Source organism: Pelecanus crispus, chromosome 2 (assembly GCF_030463565.1).
Source record: "Pelecanus crispus isolate bPelCri1 chromosome 2, bPelCri1.pri, whole genome shotgun sequence".
In the NCBI taxonomy this organism is placed as follows: domain Eukaryota; kingdom Metazoa; phylum Chordata; class Aves; order Pelecaniformes; family Pelecanidae; genus Pelecanus; species Pelecanus crispus.
The window spans coordinates 7874226-7895713 of NC_134644.1; the positions used below are offsets into that span (position 1 = coordinate 7874226).

The following is a 21488-nucleotide window of genomic DNA, read 5'->3' on the forward strand; positions in this document are numbered from 1 at the left end:
CTCTAGCTGTGTGTCTGATCCTGTATCACTCTGCAACTCAGATAAGGTGGAGTTTTCAGTCAAGAATATCAGAAGCATTCTCTACATAAGCCTTTGTGGCCAATATTCATTCCTCAGATTACTCGTGTAGAATATAGGCGGAGTACAAATCAATATTATCAGCATGACACATTATTAGGCAAACAACCTAACAATTTAAATTCTGTCATTTTGAACACAAAGGTCAAAAAAATTAAGTACTTGCGAGGAACTAACCTGACTTTGTGAAGAATACTGATGTTACAAGTGTGCTACATGATTCTGCAAACACAGGGGTACCACATACTGTTTTAATCTATTCCAGAGTTTTCAAGTGTTCTTGTCTTAAATGTTTGTTATCATATATGCTTGAAAAGATATACTTTAGCTGTTTTCACACATACGTTTGAGTGCTCCTTAGTCGCTTTGAAATAGGACCTACCTCCTACCTCTTATCGCACTGCCGGGCATGGTGGAGGGCAAGGGGAAGTTATTGCTGGAGAGAGCTGTAGTAATCAGGTAATAAGCATGATTACAGTAGATATTTTGTTGTGACAAATACACATTTAAAAAAAACCCAAAGAACAGACTAAGATAATACTAATGGTAAAAAACAGGTAAGCATCCCCTAATTTAAAGTGAATGGAAGAGTAAGCGTGAGTGCACAATTACGTGGGTCTTCATTCACTGGCATTGAATACAGGATTACTTGTGTTAGTTAAAGTTAAGCACGCACTTAAGTACTTCAGCTGGATTGAGGCCAGAGTACTGATGAGTAATCTGCAGAACAGGCCGCTGAGAATAACAAATTTGAAAAAAAAGTACTCAGAGCCAAATCTGATTTAAACAAACACATTTACTATACACCATTTTGCTTTCTTCATCTTAGTGTTATATTTCAAAGCCTCGGTCATGGATAGTGACTTCACTGTGCGAACACTACATGAGCTTTCAATGATGGTATTTTTTAAAATTAAAATGAAACACCTTTTCCCTAACAAAGCCTGAAGCTAACTGATGCCACACTCAATTCCAGAAGGAGTATTTGAAAGCTATCTCGAAGAGACAGGCAAAGATAATGAAGTATTTTTCAGTGCAGTTCTAAGAGGACATTAAACACCTAAGAAGGACTACCTCGTAGCACTCGGGGGCTGTGTGTTTGCATTAGATTTCAAGCCCACCCCACAGCTGACAAACTAGGCATGAGTGCCACCAGAAGCCCCTCTAAAGCTTGTGGAGTCTGTTATCTCGGAGTAGCTACTATTATGCTTAGACTAACCAATATGTTAATAAACTTCCTTCAACACAGAGCCTCTGGTTGACCTGTAATCTCCAAATAAACTAATTTTTGACAAAAAGCTGATTTTCAGATTGCACTGAATCTGGGTAGCTTGAGGAACCTAACCCTCTTCCTGAATTACTTCCAGGTCTACTGCTGATCACTCCAGGCCTAAAATTTGTGCACTGCTTGTTTTTTATTGTTATGCACAAAAGAAATCTGCAATGACAGCAACACGCAATGGGTATATTCCTTCTGTCATGCATGCTTTCCCTTTTGACAGCCTATATCCTTCCATCATTTCAGGTACACTACAGGTGAAACCAGATCGTCCTCTGTACTGGTTCTGTGGTTTGACACCGTCTGGAAGGACTGAAGCAAGGACTGTGCTAAGCAAGAAGCAGATCAACTGTATGAGCTAAATGTTTTAGGACTACAAACAATATCATAAAGAGACATGGAAATACTGGGAAGGCTTTTCTCTGTATTCCAGGAACCAGAATTGAAAAAAATTCAAATTAGTTCCACACTAAGGACCAGGGATACACCTCCAGCAAGCCTGCCACCATGCTCATGTTACTGCAGAGCTTGTGGAGATGCGGATACAAAAGTGTATTCATGGGCAGCGGGTGCTTATAGTGTGGATATGGCAAACAGTGGGTTCGCAAGCACATAAGCTTAGATGCGGATTCAGTCTGTAGTTAAATGTCCACAAAGAGCTGAAATTATTTCTTGACACGCTTCCCTAGGGCTTTTCATTGTAGCTTATCACAGGCTCTCAAAATATGGAAATAAAGCACTGCATTCAATATGCAACAGCCTGTTTGAGGAGACTTCTGTATTAGAACATAGAGTGGTACCTCCAAGTTAACAGTGAAAAGTGAAAGTGGACTGTTTAAATTGTCATTACAAGGTAAGGTAATAGTTGAGTCATAAGAGAATCTAGCCTTTCTGAAGTAAGTAGAAAAACTGGCACTGATTTCAGCAGAGTCAGGATTAAATTCTATTTACTGTACATTAAATTGTGTATAAGCCCTATGGAGATGCCTCTTCGCTTCTGAAGCACGCTTAAGTAGCAGGCTGGAAATTCAGTGTCAGTTTAACTTAAATGAAAAAAAAAGCAGTTGAGTATTAATAATGCAGTCAGTAGTTTGAGATTAAAGTGGTTGCTTCTGCCAAAATGGTCATATATCAAAGTTAATCATCTTTTGAGACAGACAGCGTCATCTTTTGAGATGAGGAGTTCTCAGAGCTTTGAACCTTTGTGGCAGGGAGGCTGCCCTTGCCCCGTGCGGTTTGCCAGAGAGGGAGCCACTGAAAGGGCTCGCGGAGGAGCGATGGCAGTGCAGGAGGGAAACTGCTGCTGGCTGGGCAATCCCAAGAGCACTCTCTAACCTTGGCCATTTGGGTGAAGTGTCGGTGTTTCAGCTGGGTTGTTCTCAGGAAGTGCCCAAAACACCTTGTCAGAGACAGTACAGGAGGTTCTTGCAAGAAGGGGAGCTGATTTGGCTTTGACATTTCAGGGGTTGTAATATTCATTTTTAGTTTGTTTCAATGATATTTTAAGCTCTTGGGAAAGTCATACCAAGTTCTGAATAGATGCCTGGCTATGGACCTCTAGAAAAACAGTAGTATTTATTTAAGGTCGTTAGTAGGCTTAGGTAGACATTACATTGATTCATGGTTTTAAAGTAATTTCATGGCTAGTTGTGGTAAAAACAAGTTAAAATGAGCAAGTCTACAACACAGTGCACAACATCAAGTTTTGGGCATGTGTGTATATATACACTAATCCTTATATAATGTACAGGACAGAATGTCCTACGATAATTCTTTGAAAATTATCAGTTCTTGAGAATGCTTGAATCATGTTAAAGGAAGCTCTAAAATAAACATAGACCTCAGAAGAGCAGCCTACTTCACAGTGATCTGTTGTGTAAATCTTGATGTGCTCTGAAAACATGATAGCTTCCTATACACAATTACAGTCTGCAGTGTAAAAGCCTGTTGCTACAAACTTTAAATACAACACATGCTATCTATGGTTAACTTATCTTTGGTTGCAGCCAGCTCGCTCTCATCTCCAAAGCACGCCCTAGCTACTGGCACTGTATTTTTCTCCTTTCTAAACTCTTGTTTTCCTTAAAAACTCTGCAACTGAAATGCTCCTTGAATTCCAAGATTTCTTCTCTAAAACAGCAACAGCCAAATGCTTGAGGCCATGAGGAAAATAAGGAAGGTTGAGGAAGGCATCCTCCTCTTCCAAATGTAACCTCTGTACCTGTAAAATCTTGAATGATGGAAGAAACTACTTGGTGAGCAGTTTCTATTGTGTCCTTTTGTACCATAGCCATGCTCGGTGGCATCTTGCTGTCTTTTTTTGAAGACATATTCCAGGAAAGTAAGTTGCGCACTCTCCATGGAAACTGTTCCTCAGTGCTCCCTAAGAAACCAGCTTTGGCAGCATCCTGTCCCTGTGTGCGACAGGTCTGTTGGGATGTACTCTTGTGCTATTATTATCAGCATGCTTAAGGGAGAGGGGCTGGGGAGGAATCTGTCATCTTCAAGCCATTTCCTCATCAATAGCTGTTTCCATTTGTGTAAGGAGCGGGATCCTGAGGTAGCACACACCACGAATGTTTCCAAGTAAATACAATCCCATCAGCTTGAAAGGCCAAACACACAACAGCAGGAAGACAGCAGTCTTGCAGCAGCTGCCCTCCCTGTCACTCAGCGATCAGCTGTTTTCCATTGTCGTCAGGAGCTCTTCTTTTCTGGTTCCCAAGCTCCTTCCCTAACTTAGTCTTTTCTGAATCTTTAATGTTTTCCCCAATGTTTTTTCCATCCTCTGTCTGTCCATCAGCTTCCTTTCTCATCTTCAGTACTTCTGCTAGTCATTTGTAAGTGTTTTAATAGACAATAAAAATTGTACAAAGACCCTGATCCAGCAAAGTGACTAGGCATGCACATAGCTTTAAGTGCTCTAGTACTGTTGACTCCAACAGGACTACCAACATACTTAAAATTAACTGCACGTTTAAGTGCTTTCCTGGATCAAGGCCATCATCGCATTGATATTAACCAAAGCAAAACAGCACCTGAGATTCCGCAACATAAATACATAGCAACCTCAACCAAACTCAGTGCTGTAACCTTCACGTTACCTTTCTTCAATGCCTTCTGTCATTGCTAGCTATGTTATGGCTACACTTAAGATCTATTCTGCAGCCGTATACTGGAAGTAGTGCTTAGGAACAAACCTGATTAAGCCAATGCTTTCTTACGGTTTTAGAATTTGCCTGGCCTGTTTTGCTAGATCAGGACAATAAGGTCCTCAATAAGGTCCTCAGGGCAAGAATCATGTTTATTTTTCTGCTTGAATCATAGGTGCTCATATACCACAAAATAGCAATTAGTAACTTTTTGTTCTGAGGTACAAGGAAGAAGACTTTCTACATACCGCAGATGCCCTGGCTTGTGCAGTTGTAAGTGAAAAGGTAAAAACAGATAGATAAAAATTTTAAAGTTTAAGGTACTAACCTTTTCACTGGCAATTTACTGTAATGCTAAACATGCAAAAAGACACAATTAAAACCTCCCCCCCTGAATTCTGCCCCTTCCCCTTCTTTTGCTGACCTCCTGCCTCCATTACCTTTTCTCTTTTATTCTCTGTTGATTACTTCACCAGTTTGCACTTCAGCTTATAAGCCCCATATGGTAGGAGCCTTGTCCTTTGTTAATCATAAAATAAGATTATGCGTACCTTGCGCACCGAACAAATCACTATTGTCTTCCTACAAATGTCTTCCACATGGCCCCACCCTCAGTTCCAGCTGAGAATGCTGTTGTGAACAAGCTCAAAGAGTAAATATTTTGCATTCATTTCACCAGCACAATGGAAACATTTTTCCAAGCTGCTGCCAAGATGGTATCTAGTCCTCTTCTGAGTCAGCAGGCCATGCAGCTGACTTTCAAATGGCCTAACTTGCTTGATTGTAATCTTAAAAGAAAAAAAAAAAAAACAAACCAGACACAAGCTGTATTTTCAAAGAGCTGTATTGCTCTCCTTATGCACAAGCAGGTAGTGACAGTATAAAATATGAAAGCTGGGGGTAAGAAGTCATACAGAAGTGAGTGTTGTTTATGATGTCCCCCTTACTTCTCCCAGCTTCAACAGTTTATTTCATCCAGTCAGAGGAAGGGACTGGGGAATGTTGTGAGGAAGTGAGAAAGTAATATCACTGCTTTATGTAGTCTGTGTCCTTTTGGTATCAACCAGCTTTTTACATTCTTTAAAGCTCTGTTGGCCATTAAAGACAGTGTATGTAAAAATACAATACAGATAAAACCAGGCTAAGAGAGATGAAGATGGCGAGGCATTCGTAGAGTTCCTTCCCTTCCATAAGTATTTTTTGCTTATTCTTAGCTGTATTTTCCCTCTAGTCCAATACATAAGCAGGCATGGTGCAATGGAACAGGTTCAAAACTGTGCATCTCTCCTCCATTCTCATGGGAAGACTTTGGTCTATAATCCCTGCTGCTCTGTGAATAAACAGCCTAGATGGTAAACAATTTTTGTGTTCCAAAATTGCCCAGATATATCTGGTAAGAAACTGTCAGTGACCCTCTATTAAGCTGCAGCTTTACACTATTGGAGAGTATGTATCTGGCTTCTAATCACTAATAGAGCTTACTCTTACGAGAAGTTCCGATCTTCTAGCAAAATAACAGGATGCTTATTAAATTAACAAGTCTAAAATTCAGAAATAAGCTGTGCCATGAGAAATCAGTTTAATGGGTAAAACCAGGCTGTCAATCTTAAAGCACCCTCTTATGTCATGTTACTTATTCAAAAGATATCTATTTATATAGACACATGAGGCCAGATCCTTATGTTTGGCCTTTTTCTACCATGCATAGTGCAGGACTTAGGATGATAAAAGTAACTTAGCTTTAAGCCACTAGCTCTGTCTTCAGGATTCTGGGGTCATGATTTTGGTACCAATGTGTATCTTAAAAAAGACTCATAGATGCTCTAGTTTTAATTGCCTTAGCTACTTACAGCCTATGAGAGCTGTCAAAGCAGCTGGGAATTGACTGGACTCAGCATTTTGGCTATTCATCCTTTCCGCCTAGCCTTTCTCCTTTTGATCAAGGACTAGCAGGAACAGGAATTGTAGGACTTTATGCCATTAAAATAAAATCTCCACCGAGTGAATCCATAGATAGTTGATTAAATTATCTCTGTGGCTGCAGAAAAAGCCACAAGCTGACACAGACACACATTTCCTTAGGGCAGAAAAAAATCATCTTTATGCAATACAATTTCTCTGCATCCTAAGATTGATTGCCATGAATCCGAATACTGCAACCAGAATACAAATACATTAGGAAACCAGTGTTTCAGGAGGTTGTGACTCAACATTTTTTTTTTTTCTAAACCAAATATGTAGCTTTAAAAAAAAGCAAATTAACCAATAGAAAATGGCTAGTAAGATATTTGTTGCATATTTTAAATACTAAGAGGGGAGGAAAATACCAAATGTGATACAAAAGATAAGACTAATAGGGAGAAGGTGAAGTGAGAATATTAATAAAATGGGAGCAGTAATTAAAAAGAAGTAGAGTGGTATATGAAGCTTTCTATTTTTGTTATGTTCAGTTCCAAGTGAGTTTACTGGTTCGGTTATCCTTTACGTCCCACTGAATCTCACTTGGACTTCCCAACCATATTAAATAATTCTCCTGTGGGCCTATATTGAATTCAGTGGAGCCACCATGATGCTCTGTTGAAGGAGACTGAAATCAAATCAGGTGGGCTCAAGACATTTTTCCATTAATATGGTTTCTAACTGTTACGTCATTCATCAAAAGGCTATTCATTTACTATGTTTGCAACTAATTAGTTACATGCCAACTATTGGACAAATGCGTACCATTTTTAAATTAAACACATTTTCACGTGGACAGCAACAGTTCCCGCAGGGAGAAATGTTTCAACAACGATGGCTTGTTTTAGCCCATAGGATCCATTAGAGAACAGAATCATCTCCCAGAAGGACTGCTGGTATTAAGGCACTTAAAACTAGCCTGGATACAATGACACTGCAAGAGCTTTCTTCACTGGTAAATGACAGCCTTTCTGGCTCTAATTTCCGTGATCAGTTCACTGTGGTGTAAATCAAGGCTGAATCACAGTCATGTCTTGGCACTCTAATACATTGCCTTAAACCACATGAATGCTGAAATAGGGAGTTCTTGTACATTTGCAGACTGGATTCCTTTTTTCCCAGCCTGTGCTTTTTTTCTTTTTTTTTTTTAAAGACAACATCAGAATCAAAGAACACTTTTCTGTTCTCTTCATCAGATTTAAATCTTTTTAATCAGCCAGCTAGATTATGGAGCTCTGATAGGTGGCATGGCTTTTTGGAGAGCGCCAAACTGAAGGACCTGCTGCACATATCCTGGTTCCCAGGCTGCTTGCCAGCAGCAGGGTGTGATGTAATGGCTTTTCATGCTGAACAAGTTAACAGCCCTGTTTTTGAGTTTACTACATTTTGGCTAAGAAACAGCATGAATAGCCTTGCAGGGAAGTGCTACTGTTTAACAAGCAGGTAGCTGCAGAAACAATCTTGATTTCCTCTCTGTATCTAGAACTGGAGGAGAGTCCCAGCTGTACATTACGTCTCTTCCACACGCTGGAGCAGCAAGGACTGTGTAAAATGGATACAGACCGGACTTGTTCAGTCCCTCTGGTGTGCTATAGCTGCAGTTGTAACAGGACTTGCTCACATAAGCTTAGAGTAAGTCTCAGACTACCTGCTGGCTGAGATGCCCTCTTTTTAAGAACGTTCTGGGAAATTACTTGGTTCAGAAATTATTTGGAGAACCGTGGTTAACTACACAATCATATGGAAAGGGCTATTTCTAAGCATGTTCTGCCTTTGTCACTTCTTCTGAGCAGAGGAAGCCCCAACCCTGTTTTTCACCAAAAGAGAACTCAAAGGCAACTCCTCAATTTGGAACTAGCACCTTCTTTCTCTGGCCTGGGCTCTTCTCATGCCGGGAAAGGGGAAACCCATAAAGGCCAGGAAATTATGTACCACAAAAATGTTTGTGTTTGCAGGAGGCAGGGAATACTGCTATTTTCACAGTGTCTTATGCATCAGTGGAAGAAGAAAGGATGAAATGAAAAGGATGCAACCACACGAAGCTCAACATACTACATTCCACTTCAAAATACGGGCAAAGCGGAAACAAGGCAAACGTTCGTTACTGAATTTGCAACCCCTCTACATTCCTTTCATGGTTAGTAATGTCACATTAGAGAAGAGTTATCATTTACCGCTTACCGCTTGAAGGTTACACAGTCCAAACAACACAAGGCCAAAGTACAGAGTCATGAACCGTACTGCTAAAAATCAAATTGCTCCTTCCCCATTTAATGCAGCGCGCAGTAATCTTTTGGTATAGCTTTGATCTCTTATCAGCTGAATTTCTCGTTATAACCTTCTAATGCAACCACTGGGAACACCTACACACCCAGAGGAAAGCCTGTAAGAGCCGCTGCATCGGTGTGTCACAGCCTCATCACATCCAGCTTTGGGCACCAAACAGAAGTGCCTCAGTTAGAAATGCAACACCCAGAGCTGCTCCCTTTATAATTCGTGCAAAAGGCTTCAGCCCACTGCAGGTCTGATTCATCCCCTGCAGATGCCTCTCTGCGGGACAGAGGGACGACTAGAGCTACTAGACTCCCAACTTAAGCAGCTCAGATAGGTTTCTAAAGTTAGGTGGGATAAATCCAGACCTTAGCGATTATCGCTGACATCCATTTAGCATGAGGTTAATTGCTTAGGTTTGTATACTGTGTTGAGAGAGATGATACTCGCTGAAGGAGGATCTCCCTCTGTCAGGAACTGTCTCCCACTTTTTATTCCCCTCGCCAGAATCTAAGGCTTAGAAATCACATCAAAATACACACTAAGTGCTACTGAAACATGAATGGTCTTGATTACATCTGCTGGGAAATGAATATTTTTATTCTTTCCTCTATGCCTTCTCTCGTACTGGACAGATTTAACCATTCTGTGCCAAAGTCTCAGACATATAAAAAACAAGTACACAATTGGCTTCAAATGCAGTTAATTATAAAAATGGGCTAAGATTAGTTCCTGATACTACACCTTCCTATAGTTATCTGCTGTTCTGTGGGGTTTTTTTAAAAACAGTTCTGGGCCTGGGTCCAAGGGTTACTCTTTGCTACTGCAATATATATAGCAATCAGAAATCGTTTGTAATCGTTCTGGGATCTCACGCATTATCATCACTAGTTAAACAATGTAATAAGTAAATAAGATTTAAGTTGACAGAGCCCTGTAGGTAAGAGTCAACTTCTCGTTTCAGATGTCAACATAGAAGCTTCCCTGTCATTAAACTGATCATCTAACAGCATGGCCACTATGAAACCATTTATTATATATTTTATAGTGTGTTTTTAACATCATTGGAATTGTTATGCCAAGAAACGGTGATCTAAGTAAACAAGAAATTGAGTTTGCCTTTTACAGATTTGTTTATGGCATGTGTATTGCGAAAACATGTATTTATTAACACACAGGTCAGAATAAATGAAATATTTGAAATACAGTACTCAAATCAAGAATGTTGGTCTACTTCTGTCACATTTGTGAAGGAATGCTAGGTAAATAACTTTCAGGGATCGAAAGGCGCAATGGTCCTGAGTGAACGCCCATCAGCTTCAGATTCATGCCCTTCTGCAGAAACTTAGCCTTTCTCTAACAGTTTCTCCTGCTAGAAAAGCGTGGCAAATCTCTCTCTCTGGTCTCTGTTCAAAATTAAACATCCAGGGCTTTGTTCCTCACAGATCTGTAGCTGCTGACATTTGTTCCCAAGTAAACCAAAAAACTAATGATTCGCTGGCAGCCCTGCACACTCACTATTCTCAGATATAAATGAGTACAGAAGGTACAAACCAAAGATAATCAGGTGCTATATATCCCATGTGTTTTTATATATATATATGTATTTCTGTATCTTATGACCAGGAGATAATTGAGTCCAACATACTGAGTTCCCATCCAGACTCTCTCTTGTATGTATATACAACCACTACACTTGATAAATACTTGCTGAGAATTCTCTTTATTTATTCTGGCATCTTCTACGCAACTTCATATTCTCTGAATCAGCAAATAATTAAAACCAAAACAAACTGTTCAGTCTTTCAGTCAGTGGAATGTGCTAAGATGATGTTGTTTCCCCATTTCTATTCTAACAGGTACAAAAGACTCCTCTGTAGCTGCATAACACAGATAATCACATTCATATGCAAACAATATGACTGACTGACGGAAACCTACCAACAATATTTTTGTGTCCTACAAGCCTTTGAGTTTCATAATCTATGTATCGCAAGACTACTTCTTACATGGAAAGGCAGTGAGTTGGCTGGAGAAAAGTTACTGCTGGAGTTCCCTGACTATAAATGTAGGATTTATTTTATTTAATACTTTAATTATTTACTTTTGCATAGCAGCAGAACAGAAAGTCTGTATTTTGCAGGGAGAGTTTGGCTTGCTAAATCTAGAAAAACAAAGGTTGGCTACAGGTACCCCAGGATGTAACAAACAACGAACGAAAATGGCTATTAATTATAAGAGCAAATGGTCATAACCTGTCCATGAAAAAAATTAGGTTAAAAATCAAAGAATTCCTAACCATTAAAGAAGGGGTCCCCAAAACAGGGCATGTGTTTGACTGGATGTGTGTGAACAACTTGAAAGTAGTAGGTGAACACTGACCCAGCGCCTCAACACTTGCAGCGTAACAACTGCTGCTGCTACTGTGGAGATACCTAACACAAAAGCAAAAAGGTTTTGGGATTGCTGTATTCAGACCCTGGAACAGCCTTCCCATGGGCGAGGGGGAAGGAACTTCCTGCTTTTAAATAGATCACTAAGAACAGGAATGAAACAGAACTTGTAGTCGTTCAACAGGGAAACAGATCGCATGAACCTTTATGTCCTTTACAGTTCTAGATTTCTAGATACAGAAAAAGTCAAAGATTTTATATTCTGAGGAAAAAGAAAAAAAAGGAGAAGAAAAGCTGGGGAAAGACAGATGGAGGGTAGTTAACTCTGGTGACAGGTCACACTTCGCTAGTTCCATGAGGCTGGGGAATGGTGAATGGAAAGATAGTTAATGCAAAGGAATTAACATGAAAAAGAAAGAAGGAGGAAAAAGGCAGAGGAGCACAAAAAGAAGAAGAGCAGCGATGCCTCTGAGGCTCAGGCTGGCCAAGGGAGAGGGGAGGAGGCACTACGGCGTGCGGTGTGGATGGTGCGGTGGAGAATATCAGAGGCTGGAATTCATGCATTCCCAGGAACTGCTGAGTTCGTGCATTCCCAGGAGCTGAAGAAACCACTCTTATGAAGACACCTCTACTACGTGGGGGCTGGATAAATACCCTGGTAGTGCTGCCCTTCTTCCTCTACTCTCTGCGCTGGGGCAGGAGGCGTGAGAGCAGCTAGTGCCACTAGTCACCGGCTGTCCCGCTCATCTCAGGCTCCAGAGGCAGCAGGAACTCAAACCCCCCTGCAGCTCAGACTGTGAATTTCTTTTTGATATGCTCTCCTTGGCTGCTAGCTCTCTCATCAGCTCTTCCTAAGGGAGATAAAGACAATCCTAAATAAAATTTTATCCTTCTCTAAAGTGGCATGTCAGTTATTGTATGCTGGGATCTGTTGCCATTGCAAAACTTGCTTGAGAATGGTGCAAGAATTAGTTGCTATTTGGGTAAATCAGAAGGGGAGCTACCACCTTTGGATTCCTAGTGCCCTGTCAGCTGAATACTGCGAGAGGCTGAGACAAGTCTGAAGTAAAAGGCCCATGTTCCTGTTCTGGAACGCTCTAGCCCATCGGTTGTTATACAAGAAACAGTTAACACACAACCCTGTACGTTTGCCAGTGGAAAACTGGACACATGCTTTACTTACTGGTTTTGAGGTAGCACAGGGAGCTGGTGTCATGATAGGAGGCTTGGCTGCACTTTGAGACGGAGGCAAAGAAAATCTCTGCCCTGTGTCCGGAGGTGAAGAACAGTGAATCCGTGTTTCTAGTCTCTCAGGCTCATGCTTATAGGATTCAAGAGGAAACGTGGGCTGCTTGGTCACTTGTGTTGGGGTAGATGGAGAAGAGGAGAGGCCAGAGGCTGTAAACAAGTATAATTACCAAAGATCAGTTCAGAAGAAGAGCAGACAGAAATCTCAGCTTTACAGTGAACCTCTATTTTTTCATCATATTTCCCCAGACTAAAAGTATGTATCTCACCTCCTCGTTTATGAAAGGGAATTGCTCCACCTTGCCCTTAAAACTCTTTTAATCATTCAGCTGGTTGAACTGTCCGATGCATTTGCAGGGAGGCACAGTGGCAAGACGAGAGTGCCGGAGGTTCGTATTGTATTAACCTCCTGTCTGATAGCTTATTTCTAAAATGATCCCCAGCACTGGTATTACTTTATTGTTATTGTTTTAATACTCCTATGAGTCTCAGGATTACCTCTATCTCGCGGTAAACGGCTCAAGAGCTTTAATGGTTGCTTTTTCTTCTTTTTCATTATTTTAACAGTATCTCAGCCAGCAGTTAGACTGAAATTAGGAGCAGAGGTGAAAAGAAACAGGGCATATTTCCCATGAGCCTCAGTCTGCTTTCTATAAGGCTCCCAGCAGTGCCTTTATACAAACTAGAATTGTTTTCAGCAGCCTTTGAGGAGAAAGATTATTTATATCTTTTGCTGAAAATCAGTATCAGCAGCAGATCTTTTCTCTTGTGAGTATCCTGTTTTTATTTGACACATGTATGTACCCCAGCTGTATTTTTGGTTACGTTCTTAGGGCAGTTCTGAATTGTGATCAAACAGATTGTTTAAGCTATATTTATTATCCATTTAAGAACCAGCAGACATCCACAACCAATTAGAAAATTCAAGTTACAGCATCTGTGTTTCCTGTTATATCTGTTTATACGTCAGCAAAGAAAGGACGATTCTCTTACGCCAGCATAAATCAGGACAAACTTAAATGCATAAAAACTATGAGGCTGAACAGAGCTACATATTTTTAACCGGGCTACATGGTCTCTGAATTTGGTTCACTTCTTGTACTTCCAGGGATTTGTGCAGATGATCAGTTAGTCCAGAGGGGACTCAAGTCCATCGAAAGAGAGCAGATAAGATAGCATTTAATAAGCATAAAATCCCAAGCCATTCGAACAAGTGTTTGAGAACATGGTTATGCATCTTCCTGGTAAGTCTACCTCATCTTCTCGGAGTGAGCTTTCAAGGCTCCACCAGAGATTTTTGCACTAGAGATTTTTTCCCATTCGAAAGCTTTGCATTGGTGGACACGCAGCCTCCACTGGTCCTTCCCTTCAACCCGGTGGTAAGGTGCATTAGTACAACTCACTTCATACTCATTACCTCTCAGTGTCACATTTTACCTCGCAGACAGCATTTTCAAAGCAAACTTTATATTGATGGAAAGTAAGAACAAAACCCAGTAATAACTAAGATGCTACACTCAGAGGACTAGAAATCCAACAACTCAGGGAGGGATCTATTACTTGAAGAAACTATTACTCCTGGCATATCTGGGGAAGAGTTACCATATGTTATGATTAAAGCAATTAATGAAGAATTTAGGTAACAGTTCTTTAGCTATCATTCTTCATTGAAAACAACCTTTCTTGATGGCTTTTACATACGAAGAGACTTAACTTTAAGAGAATAGAATCACTTATCAAGAAGCCTGCAAAATAATTAGGCTCTAATGTGTTTTATTTGTAGTGGTTTTAGTGGTGCAGTGTAATGTATTTATTTCTTTCAAAGAAAATCTTAACTCTCACTGAAAAATTTTAGCTTTGCTGAAATCAAAAAGAATGCCTACTCAGTTCGTCTCTTCAATCCTTTTCCAAAATTGCAGCTCCCCTCCAAGGACTTCCATATCATTTCGTAAAGGGACCTGCAGCTCTGCCAATCAAGCAGCAATAACCACAGCTCCAGTGGAGACTGGGTGTTGTAGCAGATATAAATGCTGGCTAACGTGGCATGCCACGGGGTGAGGCAAGAAGAGTAACCCTGGTATTTCCAATGTCCTCAACTGCTGATTTCAGTGGGACTGGAGAGTGTTCCACATCCTGAAGGATTAAAAGGACACCTAACTTGCCTGTTCAGTTCTTGCTTACAGACAAATTTAGATAAACAGTTCTGGGGAAGATACTCTTATCTTCTGTGTTTTTATGGATGTACAAATGTTTCCTGAGCACTCAGGTTGGGGTTTGAGATGGATGGTAGCTGTAATTGATGCAAATGTAAAACCACTAAAAGGGAGAAAAACGCCATTAGATCTTAAAGTCTCGCTGCTGGGATGTGTTCATTGTGCGCTAATGCATCCAGCAAGTCTACAAAAACCATTTCCAGTATCAACGAGCTCTGCCAAAAGAGCTCTTACCAGACATAAGGAAACCACATATTCACCGTCTTAACAAGGCTGGCCTGCCAAGTGTAGAGGACATCTATAGGACACGGGAAGATGTGGATCAAAGGAGACCAAGGAATTAACATCCCCTACATCCTGTGAAAACTATTGCCACCTCATTATCGATGTGTAACAGCACAGCCAGGACAGACAGCATGGTTTCCATTTTATAAGAACATTCACTGGTGGCGAATCTCCTTTTGGATGCCAGCCTGGGACACTTGGCCTGAGTTTTTATGGATGAAGAGCATCTGTGACTTCAGCAACGTTACTGAGAGTACTCTGAGCCTTGGAACTGTGTTTCAGCTAGGCACTTAAAACAGAAAGTACTCACCGTGAGGCACACCCTAACACGTTTGAGATTCAATTTTTCTGCAACTCAGTTTCTGCACAGAGGTGGAGGGAAAATTATAATTATTTTGCAGGGTATTTGAATAAATCATGTAATTAGGCTTTTCAGTCTTTGGTATTGAAAAGCCTGCCTCATAGCACTGTTGTGGTATCTATGTTATTTACATTTGTACAATACTGAGATTGAAGGAATAATCTCACAGGAAATGTTAAATAATTTTATGATTATTAAAACAAAAGACTTTTGGCTGCTGTGATACAACTCAACATCCTAAACCCTACAAAGGATTTTATAAAAGCCTACCACATAAAAGAATGAAAATCTGTAGTATATCCCCAGACCAAAATCAGTTCAGGAGTAACAGAACTTTGTATTAACTTTAATCCTATTGGACTGCCATCTAAACAGGCAGCATTGGTGTAAATATGTAGTTATGTGTATGTGTAGTAGCTGCCCTGTTCTACTACAAAAGAAATCCATTGAAGAGACAAGATACAGCTATATCCCATGGCTGAAGACAGTTCATTTTGGAGAAAGTACGCATAAAACAATTAAGCAGTGAAAACTAGCCAGCAATTCTAGAGTCTTCTATAATGAAGCTGAAGTAATTCAGTATGTACATAGGATCTTGGAGAAGAAACAATCTCTGAGATTGGCTGCAAACGCTACTGGTTCTGGTAACAAGATTAACTGATATGGCAAGTAATTATCTCTTATGCTAATGTTTCTTTCATCAGACAATGAAATGCATAATGAAATGTGACATTTTCATGTTAAGAAACAAAATAGCTCTTCCTTTTTCCATAACATAAAACACGATTTTTAGACAAAAAAATTAAAAAGAGAGAAAAAAATCTAGCAGATCAGTTACTGTGTCACTAGCTAACTGTCCTGGTTTCGGCTGGGATAGAGTTAATTTTCTTCCTAGTAGCTGGCACAGTGCTGTGTTTTGGATTTAGTATGAGAATAATGCTGGTAACACTCTGATGGTTTAGTTGTTGCTAAGTACTGCTGACACCAGTCAAGGACTTTTCAGCTTCCCATGCCCTGCCAGGTGCACAAGAAGCTGGGAGGGGGCACAGCCAGAATAGTTGATCCAAACTGCCCAAAGGGCTATTCCATACCATATGGCATCATGCTCAGTATAGAAACTGGGGGGGTTGGCCAGGGAGCAGCGATCGCTGCTCGGGAACTGGCTGGGTATCGGTCAGCGGGTGGTGAGCAATTGCATCGTGCATCACTTGCTTTGTATTTTATTATTATCATTATTATATTGTTATTATTATCATTACTATTTTACTTTATTTCAATTATTAAACTGTTCTTCTCTCAACCCAGGAGTGTTTCTCACTCTGATTCTCTCCCCCATCCCACCGGGGCAGGGAGAGTCAGCGAGCGGCTGCGTGGTGCTGAGTTGCTGGATGGGGCTAAACCACGACACTAACAAAGTTTTGTCCTATGTTTTATATTGATCGTCCCTGACGAGTTTTAAAACAGTCCAAGAGTTTTGCTTTGTTCTGATTCATCCTGACATTTCCTTTCTGGGGACAAAACAAGAACGAAAAAAGAGGATAACTTTGTGGTCTCCACATTGATGAATCATAAGGCCTAACATTTGCATAACTGAATAGGCATATGATAAGAATATTCATAAGAATATATGACTACATGGTGCAAAATTGCATTAATGTAAACAACTTTTGTATTACAGTATATTTAGTATATAGTATTTACTCAGAATATGTATGGGAGGTCCTAACAGAACTAAGCAGCCCTTGTCTTCGTCTGGAGCAAAAGGGGGCTATCTCCAGTTGCCTGCTCCCTGTGCCAGCGCTGTCCCTGATGGCCCGCAGCGATGGCCCAGCATTCGGTTCTGTGCCTGTACTTGAGCAGCTGCAGCTGGGATCTAGCCGCACATCGCAGGCTGGATGCCAGTGCCCCGAAAAAGCGCTGCTGGAATAGCAGAACCCACAAATTTGGCCCAAGTTAGCATGCAACACTGACTGGCATTTAGTTGGTCACAAACGAACAAAAGTAACATTGCTACCTTCACTTGTTTCTCTAGGTTTTTGCCACTATTTCTTTTAAATAAAGCCCTTATTTTGCACGACATTAAGTTCTCCACCCGCTTGGGCATTCTGATCCAAACCAGCCTTCCACTGATAAAAACAGGAAAGGATAAAGCGCTACATTGTCATTCGCGTACTCCCAAGGGAAGGAGGGTGGCTGCCCTCCTAAATTTCCTACATTCCCCGGGTGACACCCACAATTACTTCTGTCGCCTACATTTCATGCCTGACCTGGCAGGATGCATCTGCTGCTTTCTGGGAGGAAGGATGCTCACAGCCCAGCGATTCCCGCCGAAGCCTCCCTGTTATGTCAAGCCTTTTCCAGAAAGAAAAACAGCCCCTGCCCGCACGAACCCTTGGAGCCACCTGCCCACAGAGGGTGCTGCTAGGGGTTCAGGGATGTGCTCCTGCTCCCGCGCAGGAGGCTGGCTTCTGCTGGTCCGGAACAGTCGCACTGCCATGCTGAGGGCCCAAACCACATGGCCAGCAGCCTGCTCTCAGACTTCACTTTTGTATTTCTGTGCTTAAGGTGAAGTTGCTAAAACCGGTGAGAGTTACTGGCCATGAAAAATAAATCATTTTTGCAGTCTACCTCTTCCTAGGAATCACACTTCAGTATTCTCTCGTCCCGTACCTGATCAAGCAGACAATACCACTGCTAACATATAAAGCTGTTGCTAAAATAGCTTTCCAAGTTTATATATAGGGATATATGCATTTACCGTTTAGACTGAAACTTCTCAGAAAACAACAAGAGGAGTTTCCATTTGCAGTGGCTCCATGTGACACTTTTTGTCTGACTCCTTCCCAGGACAACACCGTCCTTTCATTTCCATTCTTCAGCTGGCAGTGAAACAGAGAAGGCGGCAGGCTGTGGCTGCTGAATTTTAAGTAGTTAGCAGCACAAGTGAATCTGAGTTGAGCCGGCTGTTCATTAAGCTGATTCACTCTTCAGACACAATACTATGTTAATTTTGACACATAAGCAAATTGCTGCAAATTATGTGAAATGAAGTTTAATGGCAGTAAAACTATGAACCCGTAAGCAGATAAACGGCTACTGGCTGTTTCTATTCAAATAATACTGGTGACATTGGCACTCAATGTTGTAAAATACCTGTTAGTTAAAAAAAATTAAATAAAATTAAGCCTGAAAAGTAATCTTAAGGGTTATTGTACCAAAAAATATGAATGATACTGCCCAGGAAATGTCCTGCCATATCCAGCATTCTCACTTACACACCAATTCGGGATGCCTCCCGCCCTACAAGAAGCACAGCTTCTACTGTTGAACCATACAGCCTACACCTGTGATCAACAGTGCATCACTCGTATGGTGGCCAGGCCTTCCAGTCCTTCATCCAAGCTCCCCGGTTCCGGCTGAGCCGCATCTGTCCTAGCTGCATTAGTGAGCGCATTTGTTTCCGTCTCACTGACACAACTGCACGGCTTTTCATGTAGCTGGTACGCCATTCAATGGGAAGCTTACTTGTTCCCAAAAACTTCTTTTCAGATTTTTTTATTAATCAAAGGAAGAGTAAAATACACCCTTTAAGTCATTAAAATATCATATGCTGTCTGAAAAGCTTCACAGGGAAATGTGTATTTTTGCAGTAAAAATCTAATTTATTTATATTAGTTCAAACATAGTAAAGGAAACCACTCCTTAAGTGGTCTCAGCCACAGAAATACCTGAACCTGAAAGCACCAACTTTTGCTTTAGGAGCTATTTCACTCTGTAAAACCTTAGGCAAAGCCACATCAGTTTCCAGGATTCAGCCCGTTCTCCTCTGCTTGTGGTCGGTTCTCGTGCCTAGACAACACTCGTATCTGTGGAACCTGCAATGTAACACCTTTCCTTGTAAAACTGAGAAAAACAGCGAGCTGAAGAGTTTTATTAGCACAGTTTTGAGAACTGTTCTTCCTGAAGACCTGGAGGCCCCTTTATGAAGCAAGGCTGATCAGGAGAAACCCTTTCCCAACGCTGTATCCTTTCAAGGGTTTACGGCAGATTACCCCTGCACTGCTGATTAGACGGAGGATCTTCCACTTTGCCCAGAACTGTACATCGGTTATCTTACATTTGCTAAATGTACTTGACAAATCTGGAAAGACTTGACACGTTATGTCAGCATAGCTTGCAGAACGTAACTGAAATAGTATTTCATTTCCTTAGAGCAGCTTTTCAAGCACCCACCCTCCGGGAGCAGCAAGCAGGCTACACCACCGGTCTCAGATAAAGGGGGCTTTGCGGCCTTGGGGGGTTTCGGGTTTGTGTTGTTTTGCCTTTTCAGAGTGCGCCGCGAGGTTCTGGGTACGTGACCGAAGCGGCCATCACCTCTGCGCTCCCAGGCTGGCTCAGTCTGGCGGGCTCCCAGCCACCGGGGATCGTCCCTGCAGAGCTCCCTCGTCCACTGCCCCAGCACCCTTGCAGGTGGTCTCTACCCTCTCCTCCTCCCAAGCTCAGCACCTTTTTGAGATTGAAAACTGCACAGTGAACCCGCGTTTTCACACTTAGTTCTTAATAGTTATTCTCCATAACTAGACGGATTTCATCACTTCTGGTTCTGCATGGCCTGTTTTCAACAGACTTGCATTTTTCCTTTTTTCAGCAGACATTTCTATCAGTACATGAGTTGACCAGGGGCCTTGACTGTCAGGAAAGAGGTGGCTGTCAAGGGCTGTGAACTTGGGCTCTTAGGGCTACAGGCAAGCTGCAGGAAGTGGTATACGGGATCCAGAGATGTATACAATTATGAATGTGTTGCTTTTAAAGCAACAAATACATGGCATCCAAACACAGCAAGCAGAGACCAGAAATCCTGGCGTAGAGCATCCCTCCCAATGGGATTTTTCTAGTTCTTGTTGGCAGGAAGGTTCCAGTCTGGCTTCTAACTCCCAATTTTCTGCTACCAAATACAGGATAGAATACCATGGGCAAATAATTCACAGCAAAGAAACTGAGATTGGCCATGAGCTTGATGGCAAAGAATGGCTTTTTTTGATTTGTTTTTTTGAGACAGCCAAATGCACATTCCACTGCTGTTTGACAGCCTGACAGGTGACAAATGAAGAGGTCCTGGTGATGGTTGGGGTAGCCACTGAGAAAGTGCCTGAGCCAGGCACGAGCAATCAGCTCAGCGTGGTAATTATATTGAGAGACTCAGCACCAAGACTTTAGCAGACACCATAAGGCTGTGGGCAGCATGCACTTGTCAGAAACTCAGGCAGCATGTACCTTGCCAGCACGGGTGCCGATGACAGGAGTCAAGCATTAACAGTGATCCTCAGCAGGTAACAGCATGATGGGGAAACATCCTGTAGAACCACAAGAAGCAGAAGGAGGAGGTTTGGGCATGCGTCTCTATGCGAAGCACACGAGAGCAAAGAATGCTTTATCCTCCTGTGCATCCACCACCCACTGACTGTGGGGTCAAGAAGCTTGCAAATTCCAGCTTTTCGCTTTCTGAATCACCCGGCTAACTTTCCAATCCTGTCACCGACAGCAGAGCAAGGGGAGTTTAAGAATGCCACCTTCCAAATGGCTCCTGCTGTAGGCAAACCCAGGAGTGCCGATAATGGGATATGACATTCTGCAACCGCTGCCCGGGGGTGACCGCTGGGTTATAACAAAAGCTAGCTGTGCAGGACTATGGTGCCAATCTAAAAAGTCACTAAGATGAAAATCAATCACACCTCTTCATTCCAACTGCCCTGGAAAGACACATGACATCTGTGCAAACCCCGAGTTTCTTTTTCTGATCCAAACCAGATGACTAACGAGCGTCAGCCAATCCATGCAAATAAGCCACGTGCAACAGTTGGCCCTTATCACCGTACTGATAACTGCCGAAAGAAAAGTCTCCTCTGACTTGCCAGCCCCGTATCAGCACGTTAGCCGGGCATAGCACTACATCACATGGCAGAGATTCACATGGTCACTTGTACCGCATGCTGGTTATAGCCGGCTGCCGTGAGAAACAATGCCTACAGCAGGACTACTTTATTTACTTAATACACCACCTGGCATTTAAACTTGCACAGAGTACTTTGTGTTCAGAGGCTTTAATGAAATAACTTTTGTTTTTTATTCTAGCAAAGACGTCTGGCTGCTAAAGCTAACATTTAACGGCTCTTTCCACATTAACCTCAGTTGTCCTATCTAGGCTTTCTTTGCTGTTTGGAGCCAAGCTGAGCTGAACGCTCCCCTGCC

The 21488-nt window shown here is 41.7% G+C and overlaps 1 protein-coding gene across 1 annotated transcript in view; it reads right to left on the bottom strand.

The window, feature by feature from the left end:
• PRKAG2 (protein kinase AMP-activated non-catalytic subunit gamma 2) overlaps positions 1-21488 on the bottom strand; it is a 170761-nt gene that overhangs the window by 59198 nt on the left and 90075 nt on the right. Inside the window, 1 exon segment of the mRNA XM_075728275.1 lies at positions 12316-12530. Coding sequence (XP_075584390.1) covers positions 12316-12530 — 215 coding nt within the window.